The sequence below is a fragment of the Pezoporus occidentalis genome, unplaced genomic scaffold (assembly GCF_034315485.1).
Source record: "Pezoporus occidentalis ecotype Australia unplaced genomic scaffold, CSIRO_AGI_Poc_V1 ctg34, whole genome shotgun sequence".
Classification (NCBI taxonomy): domain Eukaryota; kingdom Metazoa; phylum Chordata; class Aves; order Psittaciformes; family Psittacidae; genus Pezoporus; species Pezoporus occidentalis.
In genome coordinates, this window is record NW_026915376.1 from 5,781,209 (window position 1) to 5,805,023 (window position 23,815).

Here is a 23,815-nt window from a genome sequence, read left to right on the forward strand (position 1 = left end):
TTCTCATCCTGTTGCATGTAAGACCTTTTATATAGTCATAGAAGAAGGGGAAGGAAGATAACCTCAGGAGTCACTGGCTGGTTCTGAAACTCTAAGAATTCTCCTTTCTACTCTATATGATGTCATTTCATGCTGCAGGTTTATACTCTGTGCTCAGATTTCACTGTATTACAATAGTGTTTTTGTAGCAATGATCACCTTGGAACTGTGTGGATGCTGGTTTTGTTACAGTAGGAATAGTTTCAAACATGTTGAAAAATTATGAAAATGCTTCCTTCTACAGTGGGCTCTATGAAGACAAATGATGACTACTGAAAGTGGCCTTGCTATAAAGGTGTTACGGATCTGTAAGGAATACTGTCTTCAGAGTGTTGAATGAGCTAGCTTATCACTAGAGATGAATTACACTTAATTATATACATACATTGAAAGACTCGCAGCCTCTGTGCTCTTGCCTGTTCTAATTTTTCTGCATCTGTTTTAGGCTGCACCATTGCTCGATTCCTTACTTTCCTTCATCCATTCTTGCTTTCCGACTCCTCCACCTTAACCAGTCAGCCACATTTCCATTCTTCTCTCCTCCAATACCCTTTTGTGACGTATTTTCACCACACTAATTTACTGTTTTTTTCTATACTGGGGAAAAAACAAAAAAAGACATAAATAAAATGCAAGGACTTGTGCTTTTAGCAACAGGAATATAACCCTGAGTTTAATAAAGCTATTGAAACTTTTGGAATTTGCTCAAAATTTTGGGTACTAACCCAGGAACCTTGTCCTTGTATATGTGTGTTTTAGTGCTTCGATGTTGCAAAAAGGATTAAATCACTTTATAAGAAATTATAGTATCTCTTATTTGAGTAACTACTCACGTTGTCTATCTGTGGCACTGTATAACTTGTGGTTCTAGTTCATGTGGGCCAGAATTTTCAGGAAGTGGGCATTAGAATTTATTAAAATCAAATTTAAGTCAATTTGCCTGATAACAAAACATTGTATTTGGCTGAACCAAAGTAAACTGTTGCATAGAGAGAACAAATTATGTAGTCTTGGAATTTATATTTGATTGTCTTATTGCAACAGACTATAGATAATAGAAAACTGTCTACCAAATCAGTCATCTCCACAAGAAGGCATGTCTAATTATTTTACTCTTACAGTTTGCTAATCTCCTGGTTACAGTTGTCTTCTCACATTATGAAAAGCCAGTATAAGTAGAATGTTTCTACTTTTTCATTAAATGGAGGGACAGAAGCTTGATTTTTCCCAAAGCTGTAATTAAAGCTGGTTATTCCTGTATTCATGAAGGCAGTAGATGAAAACTTGATTTGGAAGAAAATACTGTAAGGCTTGCTAACTCAAAAAGAGCTAATTTTCTTAGTACAAGCAGGTTTAGGATATTTTCAGATGCTTTAAAAGATAGAGTCTTGTTTTTAAATGAAACTCTGTATGAATCTATGACTTGTAATGATTTTAAAAGCTGAATTTGGATTAACTTGATGTGGTCATCTGCATGCATGATTAATAGTTACTCTTTTGGAAGACATATGATACTTAGTAGCTTCTGAAATTGTTCTGAATCATAATTTAGGAGTTAATCCTGAAAATGTTTCTTCTCATTAATTTATTAAAGTATTAACCTGGTGATGCAAGGGTGGTGAAACAGCCCTGTATAACTTCAATAACCACCCTTGTAAAATGACCTTTGAGACAATGCATAACCTGAAAGTTACTTCTTAAACACTGCATGAGAGAAACTTAGGTTTGAAAGTTGTTCTCTCTCTGTATTCTGGTCATCCATCCTTAATCAGCTTACTTGGATCTGAAGATGGCGTTTTAGTTTTGAGAGTTAGTGATTGTTTCTCTACACACACCTGTAGAGTTAATATAGGTGGTGATGTTCTCTCTCCTTCATGTATGTTAAGCATAGATCACGACACTTGTGTGTTCTAGGTTTATGGGTTTCCATAGGCACGTGGGGTTAAAATTCAGTAGGACACATTCATTTTGCACTAGAGACTTCAGCACAGACAGACTATGGCAGCATTTCTTGGCATAGATAAGATGATTTAAATTGTGCACATGAGGATCAGCGTTTCAAAGATCCATGGGCTTGTGCTTATTTTGACTTCAGGAAGAGATGGCTAAATTCTTCCAAAATTATGGCCATGAGGCCCTAGCTGCAGTTAAGTTGCATGTAAATATAGGCAGTTATTCTTGAAACTTAACATAAATATCTACTAAGTGTTGTTTCATCATGTGTACAAGAGCATCTTTGTAACTAAATGCAGTGGCTTAATCCAGGAAGAAGCATGATGCCATATGGTGTTTCGCTTTTTTCAAATGCTGGTTTTTTAATTGGAAGGATAAAGAAAAGAGAACTTGAGAGGTCTGTAATCCAAAAATACCAGTTCTACTTCTGTTCTTTTATAGCAAGGTGATTGCATAGGTGTCTAAATTTTAGTCACATTGATTGTAGTGGACAGCATTCAGTTTGGCATTGCTGAAATGCAGTGTAGGTTTAAAATGACTTCTTAATTTTTAAAAGGTCATCCCATGCCCTGATTTCCTTCTAACCATCTGAAAAATATTTAGAAGCACAAATGGGAAAATAAAAATCAGCAGTTGAAACTGTGAGGGTAAAGCTCAAGCTTTACGAGATTATTTACCCTCTTTAATAAACTGTTCTACAGCTAGTATAAATGAAATGAACTTTGCGTTAATGAGTTGTACCATTAAGTTCATGCTGTTGATTGTATGTTCTACACATCCATGCTGGGCCTTTCTCTGGAAAAAGAATGCTGACTTACCTGCATTATTGATCACTTGCTGCCTGCCAATCCTAACTTTTGTTATTCAGTTTATATAGATGCAGAGAGGAGAGAGAAGGACTGATGTCTCTTTTATGCACTGAGTTAGCTGTGCTTCTGTGAGGCAGGTGGGGCATCTGCTCAGGTTGAGTGAGTAATCAGAGCTAAACTTTGCAGTTTGATAGTAGCTAATTTCCTTTGTGCTCCTAGAGTGTGTACATACTTTTCCCCTGCCTCTTCAGTGCCTGGGGCAGCTGACAGTGGAACCTTGAGCTTGTCAAACTGCAAAAAGGAGGTCCCTACTCTTTCTGTTTCAGGAAATGTGAAGGAAACGTGCACAATGTGAAGGAAAACTGCTGTTTGTAAAAGAAAAGCTGAGCTGGAAAAGCTTTCATCTATGTTCTGGAAGAATGCTTGGAGAGTATCCACTGAATACAGTGAATTAACTTGGTCTCATTTGTGAGCTAGCAGAAATACTGCTTCTGGAAAGAAAACCTCTCCTAAAAGGACTTGCTGCTGTCCCTGTCTTTTCGTGAGATAATAAATCACCCAACTGGGGCATGTTCAGGAGAGCAAGGCTGGCTCAGTTTGGGTTTCAGGAAGGACGTGGTATAGTTGTTTGTGGGGTGGGGTGTTGTTTTTTTTTTTTTCAGTTCCTTATGGTATAAATAGGGATTTTTTTTGGTTGCAATCAGGCAAATGCATAGCAACGTCTTGCACCCTTTATGATAAACAGCGCTATTTTAGCTTGTGGTAATTATTTTCACACCCTTCTACTCAGGTTGCATGAAAATCACATAGTTGAAATCCCTGCAATGTCTGAGACTCATGGTTTCTCTTTCAGAGTTCAGATGGGTCCCTCTCTGGGGTTATGCAGAAGTGGAAGGAGTATCAGCTTCAATGCCTGGAATACTTGTATGAGGCACCCCCCATTGTGGCAGGTAAGCCTGCTTGGTACGTATAGGATATATTACTTTCTAAAATGCATGATAACAGTAGCAAGAGAGTGATTATGAACTTGAAAATACTTCTCTAGCTTACTTTCCAGTCCGTTTCTTCTTTATTCTGTTTGTTTCTGTCCGTCTTCTGTGGGACTCTTCTCGCTGCTGAGGAAGCATTTTATGGAACAATTTGATTGTAAAGATGTTAGTTTTTAGATTCGGAGTGTTTTTCAGTGGCAAGTGGTGGCACTTGAAGCAGCACAGTAATATTATTTCCCTGAAACTTTTCCAGGATTCAGTGTAGAGAGAGCACACAGGTGTAAGGAAGCATGCTGTTCACAGTGACCTAGCAGTTTGTCGGCCTTACAGTTGGTGTAAATTATCTTGAGCATTGTAAAATGCTGAAATGGCTTTTTAAAAAAGTGCCTTTGTGTGAATGAGAAAGCAGTTTGTCTTAGCAGTTGAGCTGCTGTAATGTGCTGAGAGCAGCTGTGATATTCCAGCAGCATGGTATTTAGAGGACACTGGTGATTTGTCAGTGACACTCACAGCTGGACACAGTGTGGCCTCTCCTATGCTTCAGTGGTTTTGTGACACACTGGAACAGATAAGGTGGCTCTAAAGTTGTATCTGTGAAGAATTATTTCAGAAGTATTAATTCTCCTCCTTTTAACTACATTACTGTGGCAGAGAGAGCAGTAGCTGATGACAACAGTGGCAGGGAAACATTCATCTCCCTCTGCTCCATTATCCTGTTGAGCAGTTGAGTGCTGCCCTCTAAGAATGACAGTTTAATAAATCTGAAGTTGAAGTATTGTCGTGTTGATTAAGCTGTAATGCAAAGTTATGGTTGTGTTGGGGGTATTTTGTTGATGGATCTGTATGTTACGCTAGATTTTCCAACTACACAGCTATAAACTATTCTTGAGAATGATTATCTACAGTATTCATAGCAAAAAGGATTTTAATTTAAACCAAGACACATAGGAATGTAAAAGAGAAAAGATGGTAATGGATCAGTATTGATTTACCTTTCATGTCCCTTGATTTAGTCAAAGACCCTAATCTGTTCTTCAGTTTCCCCCTGTAACAAGAGTTTCCTGTTGTGTGGGATTAAACTCTTTTTGGACAAATAAATCTCAGTTAACTCCACATTACAGCTGAAGTGCATAATGCTGTTACGGTTTAAATGCATGTGTCCATGTTTTCTTTTATCTTCTGCTCTTCAGTCTTTCCCTTCTTACAGTATTTATACAAGGCAGTGGCATGACCCTCCCTTCCATCTCTCTGCAGAAGGCAAGTTTTGCAACAGAACATTTGACAACTATGCCTGCTGGCCAGACGGCCTGCCTGGCACCTATGTGAATGTCAGCTGCCCCTGGTATCTCCCCTGGGCTAATGCAGGTAAGAGCCTTTTCATAATTATAGGCACAGCTTTAAACCAATCCTGTTTTCCTCGGATAGTCTTAGGAAGGATAAAATTGGCTTAAATGGCTATGAGTGCAATCAGTTGTCTGCAGCATAAAAGTAGGAATGGGACTCGGTATGATGCACTCTCTATTTCCATTTAGGAGGAGAAAACAAAAATGAGAGAAGAGGCTTTTATTAAGGATTGCATTTAGTTTGGGGTTTTGTGCTCTTATCTGGTTTTGCTGCTTTAATAGTGGTGACTATTAATGAAATAGTACTGTGTTTCTTGTTGAAGACTATATAACAATAATAATGGTATGGTTCGAAAACTGAGATAAAAGTTAAAGTTAGCAAAGCTAGACAGTAGGCTGTCCTGTAGTAGATAAAGACTAAAAGGTCTAAAGTGAAAGTGATTTGTGTAGCTTCTGGAGATTAATTTCTCAGAATGCTGCAAGAGGAAGGCATTGCCAGCAGTTGCAAAAACTTTTTTATCTGAAGGACTGAATGTCATCTTTAGATTTTATACCCTTATGTGCACATACACTCGATGCCACTTAAAGGCAATGTGTATTAGATCGCTTTGTCTAGCGTTCTGTCTTTGAAACCAGCGAGTTACACAGCCTGTTGTTTGTGAAGCCCTTTCTATGCTTTGAAGTCTAAAGGAAATAATTTATTAACTAGCTAACTTGGTGTGACAAATTGGCTTTGGCCCCTGTTAAGGGACAAGGGATGCTGTTTAATGAGGATAGATAAACCTAACTGCTGGATGTAAAGATGCTTTAAGTGTGGAGTAGATATTGCAAGTGTTGGAATGGATTTCAGGAGTAAGAAAGAAAAGGAATGGGATGCTCAGGTGAATATTATGTTGCTGTGTCCATATTTCTAACATCTGCACATCTTTTGTATTATCTCAACTGTCTTGGAAGAAGCTTCCAATTTGATAATGTCTGAAGTTAAAGTGCTGTTTGGTAATCCTCTTCAGATCATTAATAAAGTTACATTTTTGGAATGGGTAAACAAGTTTTTAGGCACGTATGAAATTAGTATTTGCTTCATAATTGACATAAAATTGTTGGATGCTGCAGAATTTTTTCCAGTAATGCTAATCTTCCCACATATCTAAAGCTCTTCACAGGATTAAGCTTTTTTCCTCTAAATCTGTTTACGTGGCAGTCTTTAAGATCCTGGACACAGTTATTTGACTTCCAACTGCTCTCGAAACATCACTGCTGGAGAAAGCCAAGGTTTAGCACAATACTGCAGATTAATATATTATTGGAATGTGCAATATCTTTCATACTTTTGGAAATGAGTTTTTTTAAAAATTAATTATCCTGAAAGCAGTGTTTGTTTCAGTGGAAAGAATAGCAGCATTTTGTATAATCCCTTGTTAGGGAGGACTGCAAAAGTACTTCAGAAAGCCATTAAACCTCTGGAAATGTTACCTTTGTGTATATACCTCAGTCTGTTTTATCAGTGATGAATAAGGATGGAACAAGGAAGCCTTTCATTGTCTAATGTAAAACAAGAAGTTTGTATCTGTGCCAGGTATGCAATTTAGGACCCTGAATTACCATGACCCGATACTATTTTGTGATGACTTGTGGAGTCGTATTGAAAGCGAATGCTAATGGCCCACCAAGAGGAAGAGGTACCATCATTGTGATGGAAAACCTCAAGCAATAGGAAATTGGACACCCCATGATTCACAGTAATCACTAAAGCATGTTACTTGTTCTTGCTTAGCCCCCTACTTGGAACTTGAAATAGATTCTAACACTGCAGGGCTTCTACCTCCTCATCTGATGAAAATGATAAAAAAAAATGAAAAGATGAGACCTTGTTTGGGAAGTAACTTCAAAACATGTTCAGTGAAGGTCATAATTAAGTATGAAGTGCTTCAGCCAAGCTTAAGCATTTAAGACTGTTCTTCCTTTGATTAGGAGTCAGGTTTTCAAGTGTATAAAAAGTTTGCTGGGAGACTTCATGCCATACCCCCTGAAGGGAAATTTATTCCCCTTAGGGAATAAATTGAAATACTTGAAACTGAATACTAATTATGATGGGGTGCTGAAATGGAGCAATCATGGTGAGCACTCTTTATGATCTGGCCATTTCAATAAGAAGTGTAGAAGAGCTGGAAGCAGGGACAGGTGACCCAGGAGGCAAACAGACACTGATCATTCAAGAGCAGGATTAGGAAAGTGAAAGCCCATCCAGAATCTGACAAGTGATGTCAAGGGCAACAAAAAGGGCTTCTTAACAGATGTGAGAGAAAATTTGGATCCACTGCTGAATGGGAGAGGAGGGTCTTGTGACAGAGGATGGGGAAATGATTAAGGTACTGGCTGCCTTTGTCATGGTCTTTACTGGTAAAACTTGTCTTCAGCAATCCCAGGCCCCCAAGATAAGTAGTAAAAGTTTGGAGCAAGGAAGGCTTACCGATGGTGGGGGAGGATCCAGGTTATGGAACACTTTACCAGGACATACACGAGCCCATGGGTTTGTTAGTACATCCCACCAAGTGCTGAATGAGCTGGCTGATGCTATTGTGTGGGCTCCCTTGATTATATTTGAAAGGTCATGTCAAATTGAGGGAGATTCCTGAGGACCGGAAGAAAGAAATTGTTGCTGCTGTCTTCAAGAAGCCCAAGGAGGAGAATCTGGGGAACTATAGGTGGTTGGCCTCACATCAGTCTTCAGGAAATTGATGGAGCAAATAAACCTGGAAGCTGTTTCCAAACACATAAAGGACAAGAAGGTGATTTGGTGTAGTCAGCATGAATTTATGAAGTCATGCTTGATGAACCTGATGAGATTACTAGCTTGGTAGATAAGGGGAGAACAGTGGGTGTGTTTCCCTCAAATTTAGTAAGGCTTTTGACTCTGTATCCCATAACATCCTTGTAGTAAATTGATGAAGAGTTGATTAGACGTACGAACAATGAGATTAACTGAAAACTGGCTGAGCTGCTGGCAATATAGGGTTGTGGTCAGCAGCACGAAGTCCAATTGGAAATCAGTCCGGAGGGACAGGTAGTAGGGCCAATACTGTTTAACATCTTTATTAACTATCTGGATGATGGGACTGACTGCACCTTTCAGCAAGTGTGCAGACTATACAAAAGTGGGATGAGGGGCTGTTACACTGTATGAGTGTGCTGCTCTCAGAAGGACCTTGAGACGCTGACGAAATGGGCTGACAGGTATCCTGTGAAGTTCTACAGAAGGAAATGCAGTGTTCTGCCCCTGGGTAGGAATAGCTACATGCACTAGTACTGACTGTCTGGAAAGCAGCTTTGCAGAAAAGGCCTTGGAGGTCCTGGTGGGCACCAGGGTGTGCCCTTTGAGAGAAAAGCATGCCGACAGCTTCCTGGTCTGTAGTAGGAAAAGCACCACTGGCAGCTCAAGAGGATGTTCCTTCCCCTCTACTCTGGGAGGTAAGACACATCTGACAATGCTTTGTCCAGTTCTGGTCTCCTCAGTATGAGAGGCATGGATGTACTGCACCAAGTCCAGCAAATGACCATGGACATTATTAAGGGATGGGAGTCTTTCTCATATGGGACAAGGCTGAGAAAGGTGGTATTCTTCAGCCTGGAGAAGAGAAGGCTCATAGAGAATCTTGTTTGTGTATGGTCACAAATTTAAATACAGGAAACTTCCTTTAAACAGAATTATTCTACTGTGAGGGTGGTCAAACACCCATAACAGGTGACCCAGAGAGGTTTTGGAGCCTCTGTCTTTGAAAAAGATGATCTAAGCCTGACTGGACATGGACCTGAGCAGCCTGCCCTAGTTACCCTACTCTGAGCAGGGTGCTGCGCTAAGAAATCTCCAGTCCCCTTCCAGTCTTGGATGAGTGGTGATTCTCTGTTCCTGTAAAGATTTTTGAAGTTGATGAGTCTTGTAACTAGTTATTGTCAGGTGTTACAAATTTCCATTGGTATCAGCCAGAATAGGGGAAAAGAATTTGCATAGAAGTTTGTAATGCTGGAACATTCCTTGATCACTTACAGGTTTTGCAAACTTTATATGTTAATAGCTTTTATCCTTTTGTGTGACCATCTCTTGTCCTAGTGGCTGTCACTCTTGAGCCTGCCCTCCTGCAAATCTAGCAGCAGATCTAGCTCAGCAGGTGGCCTACTAGAGGGGCAAGCTGAAAATGATATGGAGAACTTTTTCCCTGCACAGCAAGTACATGTTGGGTCACTAGTCCAACCCCACATGAAGTTGGTAGGTTCTTGTCTCTGCTTGCTGCTACAGAGATGCTCATGAGGGTGTGACTCTTTTCTTGCTTCCTTAATGGGGCAGTTTCTGAATCACATTGTGAGCACAGGTTCAGCAGTGATGCTTTTTTCAGATTGCTCATTCATCTCTAGGTGCAAGAGCAGCTACAGGGAGATAGGAATCTGTTAATTGAAAAACTTGAGAATAAAACTTGTGTTCTTGGTGCTGGCTGTCTATTCAGACTTGTGTGCATATGGAGACTCAAGAACAGTCTTTCACAAGACAAATCTATGGAGGATGGGCCTGCAGGTCTTTTGTGCTAAGCAATGCATGCAGTTGCAAGGTTTGTCTCGTGGCATCTCTTGCCTTGTGATGGCGTCTAACCTTTCAGAAAGTGCTGCTTGCTAAAGCAGCCTATAAAATACCCTGGAGACAATCAGTTTTGTCCCACTTGTGTGTCAGATCTCTTTAAAAATGCTGAGCCTGAGACATTTTTTTATTGTCTCATCTGGTAGGTGTGTTGGCATCCCTGCCAAGCTCAGCATCAGCTTGCTGTCTGCAAAGGTGGACCCTGAAGGCTAGGAGTGTGTTGGTGAGAATTGAATAGAATCATATCAGACCGCGATTTTACCCTTGAAACCATGTATCCCTTCAGGCTTGCTTTATGACAGGCAAGTAAATCTGTATTTTTTGAGGAATTTTTTATTTTACAGCTTGCACTGAAGTACTGGACATTGGGTTGTTGGTGTGATTTTTAGGGTTTGGGCCAAAGGTTGGCTTATTATACTGCAGTACTGCCTTTATTCCATCTGTGCATGGATATGTATTCCATTTGTGCAGCAAACTTGATTAGGAATTTCACCTGACTGAAATGTGGGGTTTTGTCCTCGTTCCTTTGCGTTGTTGGGTTTTGGGTGGTGGTGGATTTTTTTCCTTGTGCAGATTGGTTTCCTGATTGGTGCAATTGCAGCTGTGTTAGCATTCATCTGCTTCAAGTATATTGGTCATTATAGTATTGCCTTAACAAGAAACTGTAAAGTTAAGAATATTTATAGACCTCTGGGTAATTGGTATTACACTGAAACCAAAGGAGCTGAGGTTTAGAGTACCCTCTACTTCACTGCAGGTAAAGCCATTGTCACTGGAATGAGAAATAAGTGGCTCGTGTCTCACAGCACAGTACAGGGGTTTGGTATGATAGCAGATGAGGAGCCCACATACTGCTGGGCTGTGTAACTATGGTAGGAGTTTCTGAAGTCATCTGTGTCCCCCTAGTGCCATATAAAATAGCTTTGTGCATGTAGTGAGGAAGCCCTTTGGAACAGTGTGAAGCAGTGGCATTGGGGCAGACAGACAGTGGAGGGGAATCTAATTCTGGTCAAATAAAGCATTCTGTTCAGAACTCTGTAGTGAAATTCATAAATTTCCTCTTTGGAAAGACTTGTGTTTTCAAAGTGGTGTTTTGAGATGCTTTAAAAATATGAAGTTAAATGTCTGGATTAATATTTGCCATGCCTTGCTTTCCCACTCCCCAAAGAACCCCCAGAAACACACCAATGCTTTTTTTAATCTTGTTATTCATCTTTGAAAGAGAGCAAGCTACACAAATTTCAAACCTGATGGGCTGTTTCACTCCAGCTCTGTTTTGCTTCTATTTGTTCTTTTGCAGCTCCCACTGTTGGGCAGGTCTTCATGGAGATGCTGAAGTAGCAGAAGGGAGGTTATTGCTAAAAGAATTTGTTCCATGAAGTTGCCAGCACAGATACAGGGCCATGGCCAAAGCTTGTTGAAGGCAAATTTCACGTACTGCTGACTGCCTGAGTCAAAGCTTTTGCTTCTATATGTGTCTTGTACCAAAACTTACTTTTAGTGAAAACCCAGAAAAACCTACTCGGTTTATTGTAACACAGAAGTTACATCAGGTAAACTGTGCATATCTTGCTATCCACATCATAGTCAATGAGGTTACCGTGAGTTACATACTAGGGCAGAGGCTGTCTCAAAGTCCAGTCAGTGCAGAAGCCTCAAGGGGAGCAGTATTCCTTTAAAAGACAGCAAGCACCTTGCCTCACTGTCACTGACTGTGTAATTTTTTTTATTTATTTTTTTTGTTACCTTCTTATAATTGAAGGCCAGCTGCCAATAACACCATGTGGATTTGGAAACTGTGGAGCTGCACAATCCATCTTGCAATTATGTCTCCTCTGGGGTTCTGATGTTTTATTGTTTAATAGCACTAAATCCTTTTTAATTAAAAAAACCTTCCAGAGGTACTAGTTTCAGACAGTTATGTGAACAGTGGCCACGTCAGCTGCTCCTGTATGCACTGGGCTGCACAAAGGCCAGCTGTAAACTTGCATTAACACAGATATGGCTGTTACTCAGATCTCCACTCAAATCTTCTGAACTCTTTGAATGCTATTGTTTCAGCTTAGGACCTGCCTGTTTTTGAGGTGTCTGACACCTGAGTTGGCTTGGTTGCTGGTCTGTATTGGTGTCTTGCTCTGGCACTGTACTGAATTTTGAAGCAACCCCCTGATTGTCCTACTTGCTGTGACTGAGTTAGTTTGAGCAATTTTGGGGTTTGTTTCTTTGGAGGAAACTAAGCTGGAAGCTTCAGTCCAGGCTGGGAACATAAGACCTAATCATTTGTTTGTACTGTTATGAAGTCTTCCAGTATGATCGTATGTGGGCCATTGGAGGACTCCTGAACTACAAAGCTCTTGTTAAATCCTGAATGGTTTTTGTGCCAGGTAAAGGGTCAGATGGTTCTGTACACCTTTAACTACTGCTGACCATGAAGTCTTAGTGCTTTGTAACTCCCTATGCTCCCTAGATCCGCCTTTCTCCTAGTTTGAAATCCTTTCCTTTGTTTAACCTTTGCTTGAATCACTTGTCTCTTATAATTCACTTTATTTTCTATATTATCCTGTCTTTACTACATTATGTGTTGCAGCGGCGTCACCTGCTCCTTTGTTCTCCTGGAAGACCAGGCAAAATACAGCCTGGGGACCCCTGGAAACAACATAGCTTTTCAGGCGGTGACGTGAAAGACCTGGAAGTCTCTCTGGTGGCAAAGTAACCCAGCAGTAATAGCAGATGATCTCTGGGAGTAACCTTGTGGCTGCCTCTGGCTGCTAGATGTGTAGTCAGTCTGATTAAATTTACTGGTTGAAGGGCATCATGGAGGATTGGAATCACAGCTGTACTTCCCACAGTAGTTTTTCATAGTCATAGGGAGTGCATGAACTGAGCATTGTGTGGGGATATAGTAATGCGGAGCCCAGAGACTGGGTTGCTGCTCCATAGTACCTTTAGGTGCAAAGACACACCCAGGTCAGCTGTTTCGCATTTCCCCCTGCTGTAATCTACATTTGAATCCCTTTTTCCAGCACTTCCCATTCCCTCTCTGGTGACAGAACTGTTTTCTCGACATGTCCTTAGGCAGGCATAGGCTCTGTGTGAGGCTTTGGGTGGAAACATGGTATTATGTCAAAACTGCCAAGTGGTGGAGGTTACCATTTTAACCATGAGGATTTTATGCTTTTTTAATGCAATTTCCCTAGACCTTTGAGATATAGGCAAACCTTGTAGTGCAGCAGAGATGATGGAAATGGTCTGCAGGGTCCCCACCATTAGTGTCTAGCTTAAGCCTGGCTACTGTTTAAATCATGAACTCAGAAACCCCTAATACTTCCATGTGCCATCTTCCCCTTCCCAAAAGCTGTGTTTATAGCTGTAATGGCATCAGGCTCAGCAATGCTGCAGATCCTACAAGCAGCAGAACATAAATGTTGAAATGGATTTTGTTTGGGGTCTGAGAGGTTCATCTGTGGTGGTTGTGACCATCAAGAAGGGCTGAAAAAGGAAGGAGAATGCTGTCATGTTTGTGAAGGTGTGGCCACAAGCACTTGGGTCTGTAGCATGCCATTATCTCTCAGGTGAGAGAGGGTTACAAGTAGACTTCTGACCCAGCAGGGACTTAGGGCCATGGACTGTTGGTGAGGGTGGCCACTAGTGTAATGCCCTCCCCAGAGTGAGTGCTCCTGGGCTGGGAGAAGGTGGCAGCATAGTGAGGAGCTGACTGGTGGTAAGCACTGGTTTGGGCTCGGGAGAGCAATATAAACTGACCTGATCTGTCTGTATCTGTACGTCTTGCTCAGATGTTGTCTCATGGGCAATGTGGCCTCCTGAGCTCAGTGTCTGCAAGCCATTAGAGAAGCTTTTGCAGTCACCTTTTTTCTAAAAATGATTTAGTGCCTTCCACCAATCCATCAATTAGATGTGGTCATGGAGGCCTGGTATTCAAGCAGCTGCAGTCCTGGAGCATCTGCCGTGCTGCAGGATTAAATCCATTGCATTGTCCTGGTCGTTCAGTCTTTCCCCAGGGTTGCCTGTGTTTGGGCACTGTTCAGACTTGGAGCGGGAGGGGAGCTTGGGGACAGGCTGCTGTAAGTGCTACAAGTAAAAAGCAGAAACAAAGAAAATCCTTGCTTTTGCTTAGGAGACCTCTTATGGGTGATGAAGCTGGGGTGGTGAAATGTTACTGCCACCTGTGAGAGGCAGACCAGAGGAAGCTGTGGAAAGCCTACGGCTGGGGAAGCAGATGTTTGAGTTTTCCTTCAGACAGTTTTGAAGTATATGCATAAATGGAACATTTGGTTTGGGGGACCAGATTAAACCTTGCCTGGTTTAATCTCTCTCACTTTATGTTTAATCATTCAATTTCATAGTATGAGATCTTAAAACCAAGGAGTTACCAGATGGCTACGTGAGCATATAGCTAAACTACCTGTTTGTCTTTTAACATGCAAGAAAATAAATTTCACTTCAAATATCGAATGCAGTGAAGATGATTAGGCATTTATTACATTTCTTCCTGTCTTGCTCTAAGAAAGCCAAGTTTCCAAAAAGCTCTCCATAACCATGGAAAGGGGTGCGACCTTTTTCACTGAAAAAGACGTATTGCATTTGCTAACCCATAAGCAAATCTAAATGTACACTTCCTTGCACTAAAAGCTGACCCAAGCTAATTGGCAATCTCAGTTTGCTTAAAAAAATACAAAAATAAACCCCCCCGGTCGTTCAAGTTCACCTCTGCCTCTGTTTGTCTCCGTCTGATAGTACACCAGAGAACTCTAGAACATACGCTGTTCATCTCAAGGGTAGATAATGTTGAAAGGGTAGAATGTTGAAAGAAATAATTTTAAAAATCATTAACAGATATATTAACATGCATCTCTTGTTGGTCATGTGGCTATGCCATTGTCTTTTATCAATTTTATTTAACTAAATACATATTTTTAATGAAATGTCTGTTTAACTTCAGACTGAGGTGCATGCAACAGAACAGTAGTTTATGAACTTTCAGCTGGGTTGAAATGTGACCTCCCTTAGGGGACAGTGAAAAGCTATATGCTCTGATTCCTCTTCTGCTGTAATTGAAGTGTGGTTATTCCTCACCAAATGTGCGATAGGACCAGAAAGAGACTTTGCATATGGACAAGACACTGAAATGCATATATGGGTGCTGGGAGCAGCTGCCATGTTGCTTATATGTCAGATCTGGCTACCTAGGACCCTCTAGGAAGACTTTAGTTTTCTGCATTAATGACATAGCATAAATGCTGGACAGCCTTGCATATTATCTTGCTGTGCTGCAGCTGTGGGAGTTAAATAGTTGACAGCATGTTTTCCAGTAATTTTTTCAGTTACAGCTGTATAGTGTTTTTGTTTAAAGTAATTCCTTGAGATGTACTACCAAGGATATCAAGGCACGGCTCTGCAGCGACATAGCTGCGCCTTATTCTGTGATTGATTGAGAAGTTGCCCCCAGCTTATCTGACTGTGAATGGTACATTTAAGGGAGAAATAAACACTGATTTTTACACCCAGGCGCAAGGCGCTCAGCTACCTCTTGCCTTGCCCACACTAGTCTAGCAGGTAGCTAGACATGTTTGAGCTGACCAGTTACTTTAAACTTCATCTATACTCTCATTACACATCTTGCGTAATTGACATATATATTATCTACCCACTTCTATTTGTTTGCAGTACCAGTATACTCTGTTAAACGGAAGGACCTTGCATTTAAGAACTTGCAGTCATTTAATTACAGTGGACAAAGAGTAAACCAAACTAATTAAAGGCCTGAATAAACAGTGCTTGTCTGTGCTACATAATTAAATGCCTTGCTGTGAAAACAGCTTATCTTTCTGGCTTAAATGTTGCTAACTGGTACTGATTTATTTTTTTTTTCTTTCAAAGTTCCAAAGATGGGATGAACATGAATACTTATTCTGAAAAAAAGCATAGATGGAGAACCACTTTCTGGAAGAGCCATATCACATACAGCTGACTTCTTCCCTGTTTCAGGAATCCCTAGCACTTTGGGTGCTGGGAAATGCTTCTTGTGATTCCAGCCTATACATGTTCTCTTGCATAACAAATATGCTTCTGGTGTGGTAGTGAGCTTAAAGGCTGCACCTTTCTCCCGGAATCCTCAGTTGAATTCGGTGAAGATACAACTCAATCTACTTATATATCTCTATGAGTAAATGCTTTATGTAAAGGTGAATCACTTTCTTTGCCTCTTAATAGAGCTGTGTTTGATTTAATTTTTAGACATTATTTTCATTTAACATATTAGTCATGTAAAAATGTGACCTGACTTAAAAGGTGTCTGAATGTAAGTAGTATAATTATAGAGCATCCTCCCTTTCACATATTGTCACAAATGTAGCTTTAACTTAAAAACTATGCTAACCTGTACAATGATTGCACTTGTTAATCATGCATGCAGTTTTCTTTTGCAGCATTATCCTTTTCCACTCGCATGTTTTGCTGATAACTTCCCCCTTGAGGGTTTTCTGTAATAGACTAGATTTTCCCTGAGACACCTATATCCCTCTATGAATTTCAAAAGTATACCTAATCCTCCTCAAATGTAATCCAAATGTTAACTTTTAGGATTCCCACACATCACTTTAAATTTTCTTTGAATAGGAGCAAAGTTTTTCTGGGCAAGATGTTTATGAGAGAACCTGGGCACTCGACTAGTTCAATGACAATAATAATGATAGTGGTGCCTGGCCAGACTAATCTGACCTTTCTGGAACTAATTTACGTTTTGACAATTGGAATGGGAAGAAAGGAATTAGGCAAGCAAGGATCGAGTGTTCATCAGTATATTTCCTCTGAAAGCAAAAAAACTGGCTTCCACATGCAAAATCTGCCTGATAATTTTCATGGAGCTTAGTGAAGCAGAATGATTTCCTTTAAACAGAATGAAGGCATGAGTAAAAAATGTGGAAAACATTGCATTTATGTGGCTAATGAATGATAGTGGGCTTCTCTGTCTTTAAATATGTGATGTATCTGTGGATATTACAGGATCATGGAAGGGTTTGGGTTGGAAGGGACCTGAAAGATTCATCTACTTCCAGCAGATTCATCTGCTATAGGCAGGGACACCTTCCACTAGACCAGGTTGTTCAAAACTCCATCCAGTCTGACCTTGAAGACTTCCGTATTCAAGGAAAGGATTGCATCTCAGCAGGAAAAGTTTAAGACAAAAGGAATGTATATCCATCCAAATACCTTTTAAGCAATGAAAGCTGAGTGGAAATGAAAATGGAATAGAAAACTTGGGGAAGATTACCAGTGGAATGGTTTAGGAATTCCTGATTTTTAGATTGTGGGTTGGTCCCAACTTTATGGTGGTGGGTAAGAATTTGAGATTGATGTAAAAATTGCCTATGTAATGGAAAGGTAAATCCAGACATAACTGCAGCTTTAGTGGCCTCCAGTAATTATTGACAGGATAGATGGTAGTTTCTGTAATTAAAGCTCTTGGTGCCCCCTTTTTTTTTTTTTTAATTTTTATTTATTTACTTATTATTTGTAAGTTCTTGTATTTAGTATTTTATAGGTTTGCAGAACTTTGCTTAACGGAGATTCGATACATTAGAATTTTCTTCTAACACTGTTTATAAATGTTTTTCGAGAACATTTTGTCAAAACCTTGTTCTGCATTTCAGCATGTGGATCAGGAAGAGAAAGATTGCTCCTATGGTATTGGTGATACTCCTCTTGCTGCTCATGAGGGTGAATTCCTTATGAGTGCTTCCTAGAGTCTGTTCCTATAGTCTCTGGAGGAAACCACATGAGAGCTATGCAGCGGTCCTTTCTCCTCATCCTGTGCAAATATCAGGTCAGACGTGCTTCTGGCACAAGGGCTGTGTGAGGTTTCTCATCTTAGTGTTAGGATATATCCGCTATGGAGCTTGAAACGCAAAATTGGTTATCCCTTGTGTACTAGAGAAATCCATTGGCAAAGCACGGGGATATATAGATGTGGCACGTGGCAGTGTCCTGAGCAGTAGAATTAAGTACTATGTTCCTTCTTACACTTGAGGAAGCCAGGTTTGGGGTTTTATTGCATTGTACTACTTATTGTGCAGATGCAGCTTGTATCTGTAATGCTAGGTCTGCAGAGTATGAGAGGGATGTCTGTAAGCAACCCTTTACCAGTTGATGTAATTTTTCTTTACAGCTTCAGAAGCTTTAGCTCATGTACACAGAAGTGATAAGCCTTTAACAATGCCAGAGTGCACAGATTGCTCAATAAAAATGAATGCCTTCAGTCTTTTAAATGCATGAGATGCTTCACTGTATTTGTTTTGCTTTGAAGTACCACTTCTTCCACTTTCTGTAGATAGTGGAATTATAGTAATCTCTAAATGAAGTTTGATGGTTTGGGTTCCTTTTTATATGTTTCACAGTTGCCTCTCCTGAAAGCTTCCAGATGTTTAGGATTTTTATGGTTTATCTTTAGAAATGTACTGTGAATGTGATGAATTAAGATTATTGACTCATTGGTTCTTCATACCATTGTTTTTGAGGATAACTGAATACCACTGACTTCTCTGTTGCTAAAGACTGGCAGTTTCTTTGCAGCACCTGGCACTGGTTTTAGCCTGCATCTTCTGGAGCTTCTTGTTTTGCTCAGAAGCTGCACCAAGCAACTGGTGTTTATTTGTATGTGTACTTCCCTTTCCTTCCTAGCTGTGCATATTTAACATACTAGTTATCTGTTGGTTTTTTCTGAGTTGCTGAGCTAAAGCAAGGAAAAACAAGCATTATGCTAATGACTTGATGAGTTGTTTCCTTTTAGCTTCTTTTTGTTGTTTTTTTTTTTTTTCTTTCACTCTCTTGTTTGTTTGTGGTAGGTTTTTTGTGGTTTTCTTTGTTGTTGTTCAAGGTTTTGTTTTTTTTTAATAAGACCTTGGATCATGTTCATAGTAAAATAGCTCCCTTCCTCTGCCCCAGGATGACTTTAGTTGTCTCTTTTACAGCCTTTTAAGGAAAAATTTGTTTTTTTTTTTTCTTCATTTTAACTTCCTACTAATGGGATGTCTTTTATTAATTATGTTAACTGATAAACTTAACACAAAACCTCTTAGCACCATTTTTACAAGTCTATTATGCATTAATCCTTTCAATCACATCTGTTGTTGCAATAAATTTATTCTAACCCACTGTTACTTATGCTGCATGAAACTTTTAATGGTGTGTTTTGGTACCTCACAAAACCTTCACAAAGCTGTACTACTATCATAAATAAGTGTTTGTCATAAACAACTTTATTACATTAATTCACATATCTTTTATAGTTCATAAACACTCTCTAATAAACCTAATGCACACATACATGCTTGCACTTTTATGAGTTGTTTTTAAACTGTATTTTAAAAAGCTACGTTAGGTTTCAGTGTGGTCTAGCATAGTTAATGCAGCTTTTTCTCAATACAAGTTACACAGCTGAAATGCTTGGAGAGTATAGCACCTTTTAGGGTAATACTCTGTGTTTAAACAGTATTATTTTTCAGGAAGATATTTTAATTGTCATGAGATATTAACTCCTACCAAACAATGTATAAGGTTGCAACTTAATGAATGCTTTATGATTTGTCATGGTCTACTTTGCTCACACAGCCTTTATTTGCCACCATTTTACAAGTAGTTTTTAATTATAAAGCTATATTCTATGCTTTTTCCACAGATCGCTTATTCCTTCACTATGCAGAATGGATCTGCTTCTGAGAGATGTAATAAAGGGAGCTCTTCTCTGCAGGATCATTGCCTCGTTAACCATGGGAGTTTGTGTTGAGTGAGGCAAGATATTGTAGAGCTGGCAGGGATGATTTCTGCAGTAGGCGAATGCCCATGCAGAGCAAATCTTGTGGCTGCATAATTTTCTTTCTTGTATGAATCTGGCTTTACTATGTGACTAGAGTATGCTCCTTCTTTTTTTTTTTTATTATCTACATGCACGTATGAAATAATAGTGCTTAGTGTTCATTGGTGAGCTGAATTGGTGGTCTTTGGACCATACAAATAAGAAAATATGTGATATAGACTTGATTCAGTTTGCTTAAATATGGCTTGAGATCTCACAGTGGTAAGGATGACTAATTTCCTGTTAAAAAATCTCCCTCTATTCTGTAATCTGAATAAAGCAGTGGATTATGTTGGGAAAAATGTATGACTGTGTACATAGAAACAGTGTTATTAGGTGGACCTAAACCCCACACAAGTTGCTTTTGCTTAACACTTCCTAATTCTTGAATGTTTACTTTTGTTAATTCCATTACAAAATGAATATTTTAAAATAAATAAATTTATAGGCAGGCAGTAGGTCTTGGGTGATACCAAACAGCATCATCTTCATACGCAGTCTCTTGTCTGTGCTTTTGATAGCACAGGATTCAGGCGCTGAGGGTATCCAGGGCATGCAGGGTGGACTTGTGCAGCCTGTGACATGGCCTGCACTTGCTTAATTGGATCTCCCTTGCACCATGTAAAGGTACCTGTTAGGTCTATGTAAGAACATATCTATCTCTTAGTAGAAGTGTGGATGCATAACTCTTTCTCTTGTCACTCTGCAGTTTGTTGGGTTTGTTTTGGGGGCAGCTTTTTGTTGGAAGAGTCTGGAGAGATTCTTGGATCTTTCAAGCTATGAGCAAGTGATGGGGAAAACTCACAGTGCAAATGTTTGGATATGTTTCCCTAAAACCTCAAACCACAGAACATAACTGGAAATTATTCCTTTCCTGCTGCAAGAACTTTAAGTGACCACCAACCTTTCTGCCTTCAAGGCAAAATCCAAGGCATACCTGGTTTTCAGGTTTCTTATCATCTCTAAAGCAAAGGAGTTGGGATGACTAATATGTTGTGAGGGAGAAGGAATAGTGGGAAGGCATACTAAATAAAGTACTCATTGTTAAACTGCCTGTTGAGGTAATATAATTTCAGACGATGTGTTGGTGAGCCCAGTAAAAATGCTCATTTTGATAAATGTGATTCTTGCACAGTAGTGCTGGCTGGAGCTCCTCCTGCTCCCCAGAGCCTTTGTGATCAGGCTGCTCTTTGGTGTCACTCATGGGCAAGTGCGTGAGTCCTGGGTTTAGGATGTCTTCACTGTAAGCAGCACCAGAGTTGGGACTGAGTGACACTTACGCAACAGTTTTTCTGGGCAAGTGTGGCTGCTTTCAGGGCAGTGCCTGGGTCATGCTAAATGATAGCTGAACAGAGCTGCTGATGAGTGCACAACCTCCTAAATTCTGATAAATTGTTGTCACCATCAAAGGGCAAGTTTTTATTTCAGGAGCAAAACAGTATGCTTTGACACAGCAAACCCTGGTGGTGCTCTTATACTGCAGAGTCCCTGTTTCTTGGAGAAGGTTGTTACCTTTACCAAAACACTTCCTCTGCTGGAAAGAGAACCAGTATTAGCAGAGGAAAGGTCTATAATACTTGACACACAGCAGCCAGAGAAAACTATTGTGTCTCTTGTTCTTTTCTCATTCTCTCATCTCTCTGCCTGAATGGAATTGATTGGGTAGGACTTGCTGTAATTGGTTTTTAAAATGAATAGTGTTCCATTTTGTCCTCAGGGACAGTTTGGCGAGTAATCTCATACTGACCTTGACACCCTGATACTGTAAAATGCAGATCAGGTTGCTTCTTTCAAGCTGAGAAATGATTTAATTTGGGTTTATTTCTAGTAAAAGGGAGCTAATAAGGAAATATTTGTGAGCCTCTTGCCCATGTGATAACATATTTTCTCCATATATAAAAGCATTGAGCTAGTTGTAGTATTTGATTTACAGGCTCATTAGAGAACTAGACAGATGTTACTAACTTCACTGACTCTTGGGCTCTTCTCTCTTTTACTAGTTTACAGAGACTAAATTTTGGGCATCAATCCATGTTTTAACATGTAATTCTAATGAAGTGTGATTGACGCTCTTCACATAAACTGGTGTCATTAAGCTGCTGTTCCAAAGGGTGTGCAACTTTGAGTGAATGCACTCAGCTTACAGGTTAAACAAAATCAGATTTCCTATGCACTGGCTGTAGATTTTTTTTATCTTTTTTTTTCCTGTTTGCAGATGAATTGACTAGCAGAAAATTCTAGAACTTAAGAATCAGTGTGATTTGAAACATTGACCATATGGTAACAAAAAGCATTACAAGAGAGGAAAAAGGTATTGCAGAATAGCAAGGAGACAGCAACGACTTGAACCCTCAAAAATTGGTCATGATGCTGATCTATTAGAACTGAAGCTGATTGTTGTTTATTTGGTATCTGTACTGCACTGAAGGTAAGAGGGCATGAGTCACTTTGCAGCATTCAGGCATGGACAAATGTGAATTGCCCCTGACTAAACTACCTGCAAGCAAGAAGCTGAAATTGCTCTGCAGTTGAGGAAGCTGCGTGCATGCCTGCCTTCTGTCATGGCACATACACAATCTCCAAGCGTTGCTGTTATTTTGCCTCCATACATATTAATAACTGAATTTTGTAATCAATGGTTTCATATGAAAGCTGAAGGAAATTAGGTTCCTGGTGAGCTTCACATAAGACAAAGAAAGAATGCATACAAATACCATGCCTTCCTCCGTTTTAGGAGGGTGAAGATCTCTTACCATCCTAATGCATGGTCAGATGTGCAGAGACGGTGTTGTAAGAAGTCCGTGTGAAAAAATTACTTCAAGAACAAAAGCAAACCATATGCTTTCCTCCAAAGCAGTTAGAATGGTAAGGTACTTGCAGTGCTTGAATCAAAATGTCCTTGATTAAAAGCCAGTGGATCCCTTTGAAATTAGTTGAAACTGTTTTCTCTAAGCAAAAATGAGAATTTAGTTTGTATATGAAAGAAAAGTGATCTCAAGTCTCCACTTCGGTTTTTTTTCAGTTATTTTGGAGATGCACCAGAGGTGTTTCTGATGTTGAGGATGTAGTCTGTCCCTGTTTTCAGTGAAACAAGATCAGGAAAGAGCATTCACTTAAGGTACCATCTCTTCTGAGCTGTCAGTCATTAACAGACCTTTTCTTTTGTTTGGGCAGTAGCAGGCAGCTACCTGTGATGGAGCCTGTTGCTCAGAGGATGAGTAGATGGATGTTGTTTGCCTTGTGCCTCTAGGAAACAGCAGGAATGGCTGCAGGATGATGTGTTTCAGGAAGGGTCCACGATAAACCTCTGATGTTGAGGGGGTTCTGTGGTGTTTGACACACAACTGAAAATAATGTATTTCCACCATGGTGAGACTTGTTTTCATATTCCTGAGAGGAACTGGTTGCCTGCAGTGCATCAGCCCTGTGCTATCTTCATGTTGTGGTTTGTGCTACCTTTCAGTTTTCATGGGCATCTCTCCATGTATCAACAAGAATCTAAACTCCTCCTTAAAGTCTTGTCCGGGGTTCAGCAGTAGCACTCATTTTTCCCCTTCTTGGTAGCTGGTGTAGTGCAGTGTTTTGACTTTCAGCTCTGATAGTGATGTTTAGGTTTGGCCAAGGACTTTGTGAGCCTCATGCTCTCTGACCCAAACTGACCAAAGAGGTACCACAGCACGTTTCTTGGGAGACGGCAGGGTTAACTTTTTCTATCTCGGCTGGTGGTGAGATGATGTATTCTCTTCCCTTGTTATTTCCTTTATCATTATTATCATTGGTGTAGCAGTAATCTGTGTTATACCATTAGTTACTAAACTGTTCTTATCTCAACCTGTGGGAGTTGCATTCTTTTGATTTTCCTCTCCATCCCTCCGAGAGCAGGGGGAGGGCAAGAAAAGGGGGGGAAGTGAGCGAACGAATTACCTGACTGGGTTTAAACCACGACAAGTCTCTAAGTTTTCTTTTAACTTTTTCTATCTCATAAGCATTTTGGCTAATAAATTATTCTATAAACCAAGCATATATGCTCTCACGCTCTCATACGCAATCTCATCTATTTGGATTTTTTGTTTATTCTTCTTAAGGCTTTTCCTGGATACAGGGTAGTCCAACTGGTCTTAAGTTGCCTCTGAATTCTGCACTGACCCACAAGTGCAGTGAGCAGTGAGGCTATGACAAACCTG

General features: G+C 40.0%; 1 protein-coding gene across 3 annotated transcripts in view; it reads left to right on the plus strand.

The window, feature by feature from the left end:
* Positions 1-23,815, plus strand: part of GLP1R (glucagon like peptide 1 receptor) — an 85,676-nt gene that overhangs the window by 24,589 nt on the left and 37,272 nt on the right. For 2 of the 3 annotated variants that reach the window (XM_062629689.1, XM_062629690.1), the window contains exons 2-3: positions 3,662-3,751; positions 5,045-5,155. In XM_062629689.1, coding sequence (XP_062485673.1) covers positions 3,662-3,751; positions 5,045-5,155 — 201 coding nt within the window. Of the gene's footprint in view, positions 1-3,654; positions 3,752-5,044; positions 5,156-23,815 lie in introns of all 3 variants that reach the window. The other variant, XM_062629688.1, reaches the window with a different exon arrangement.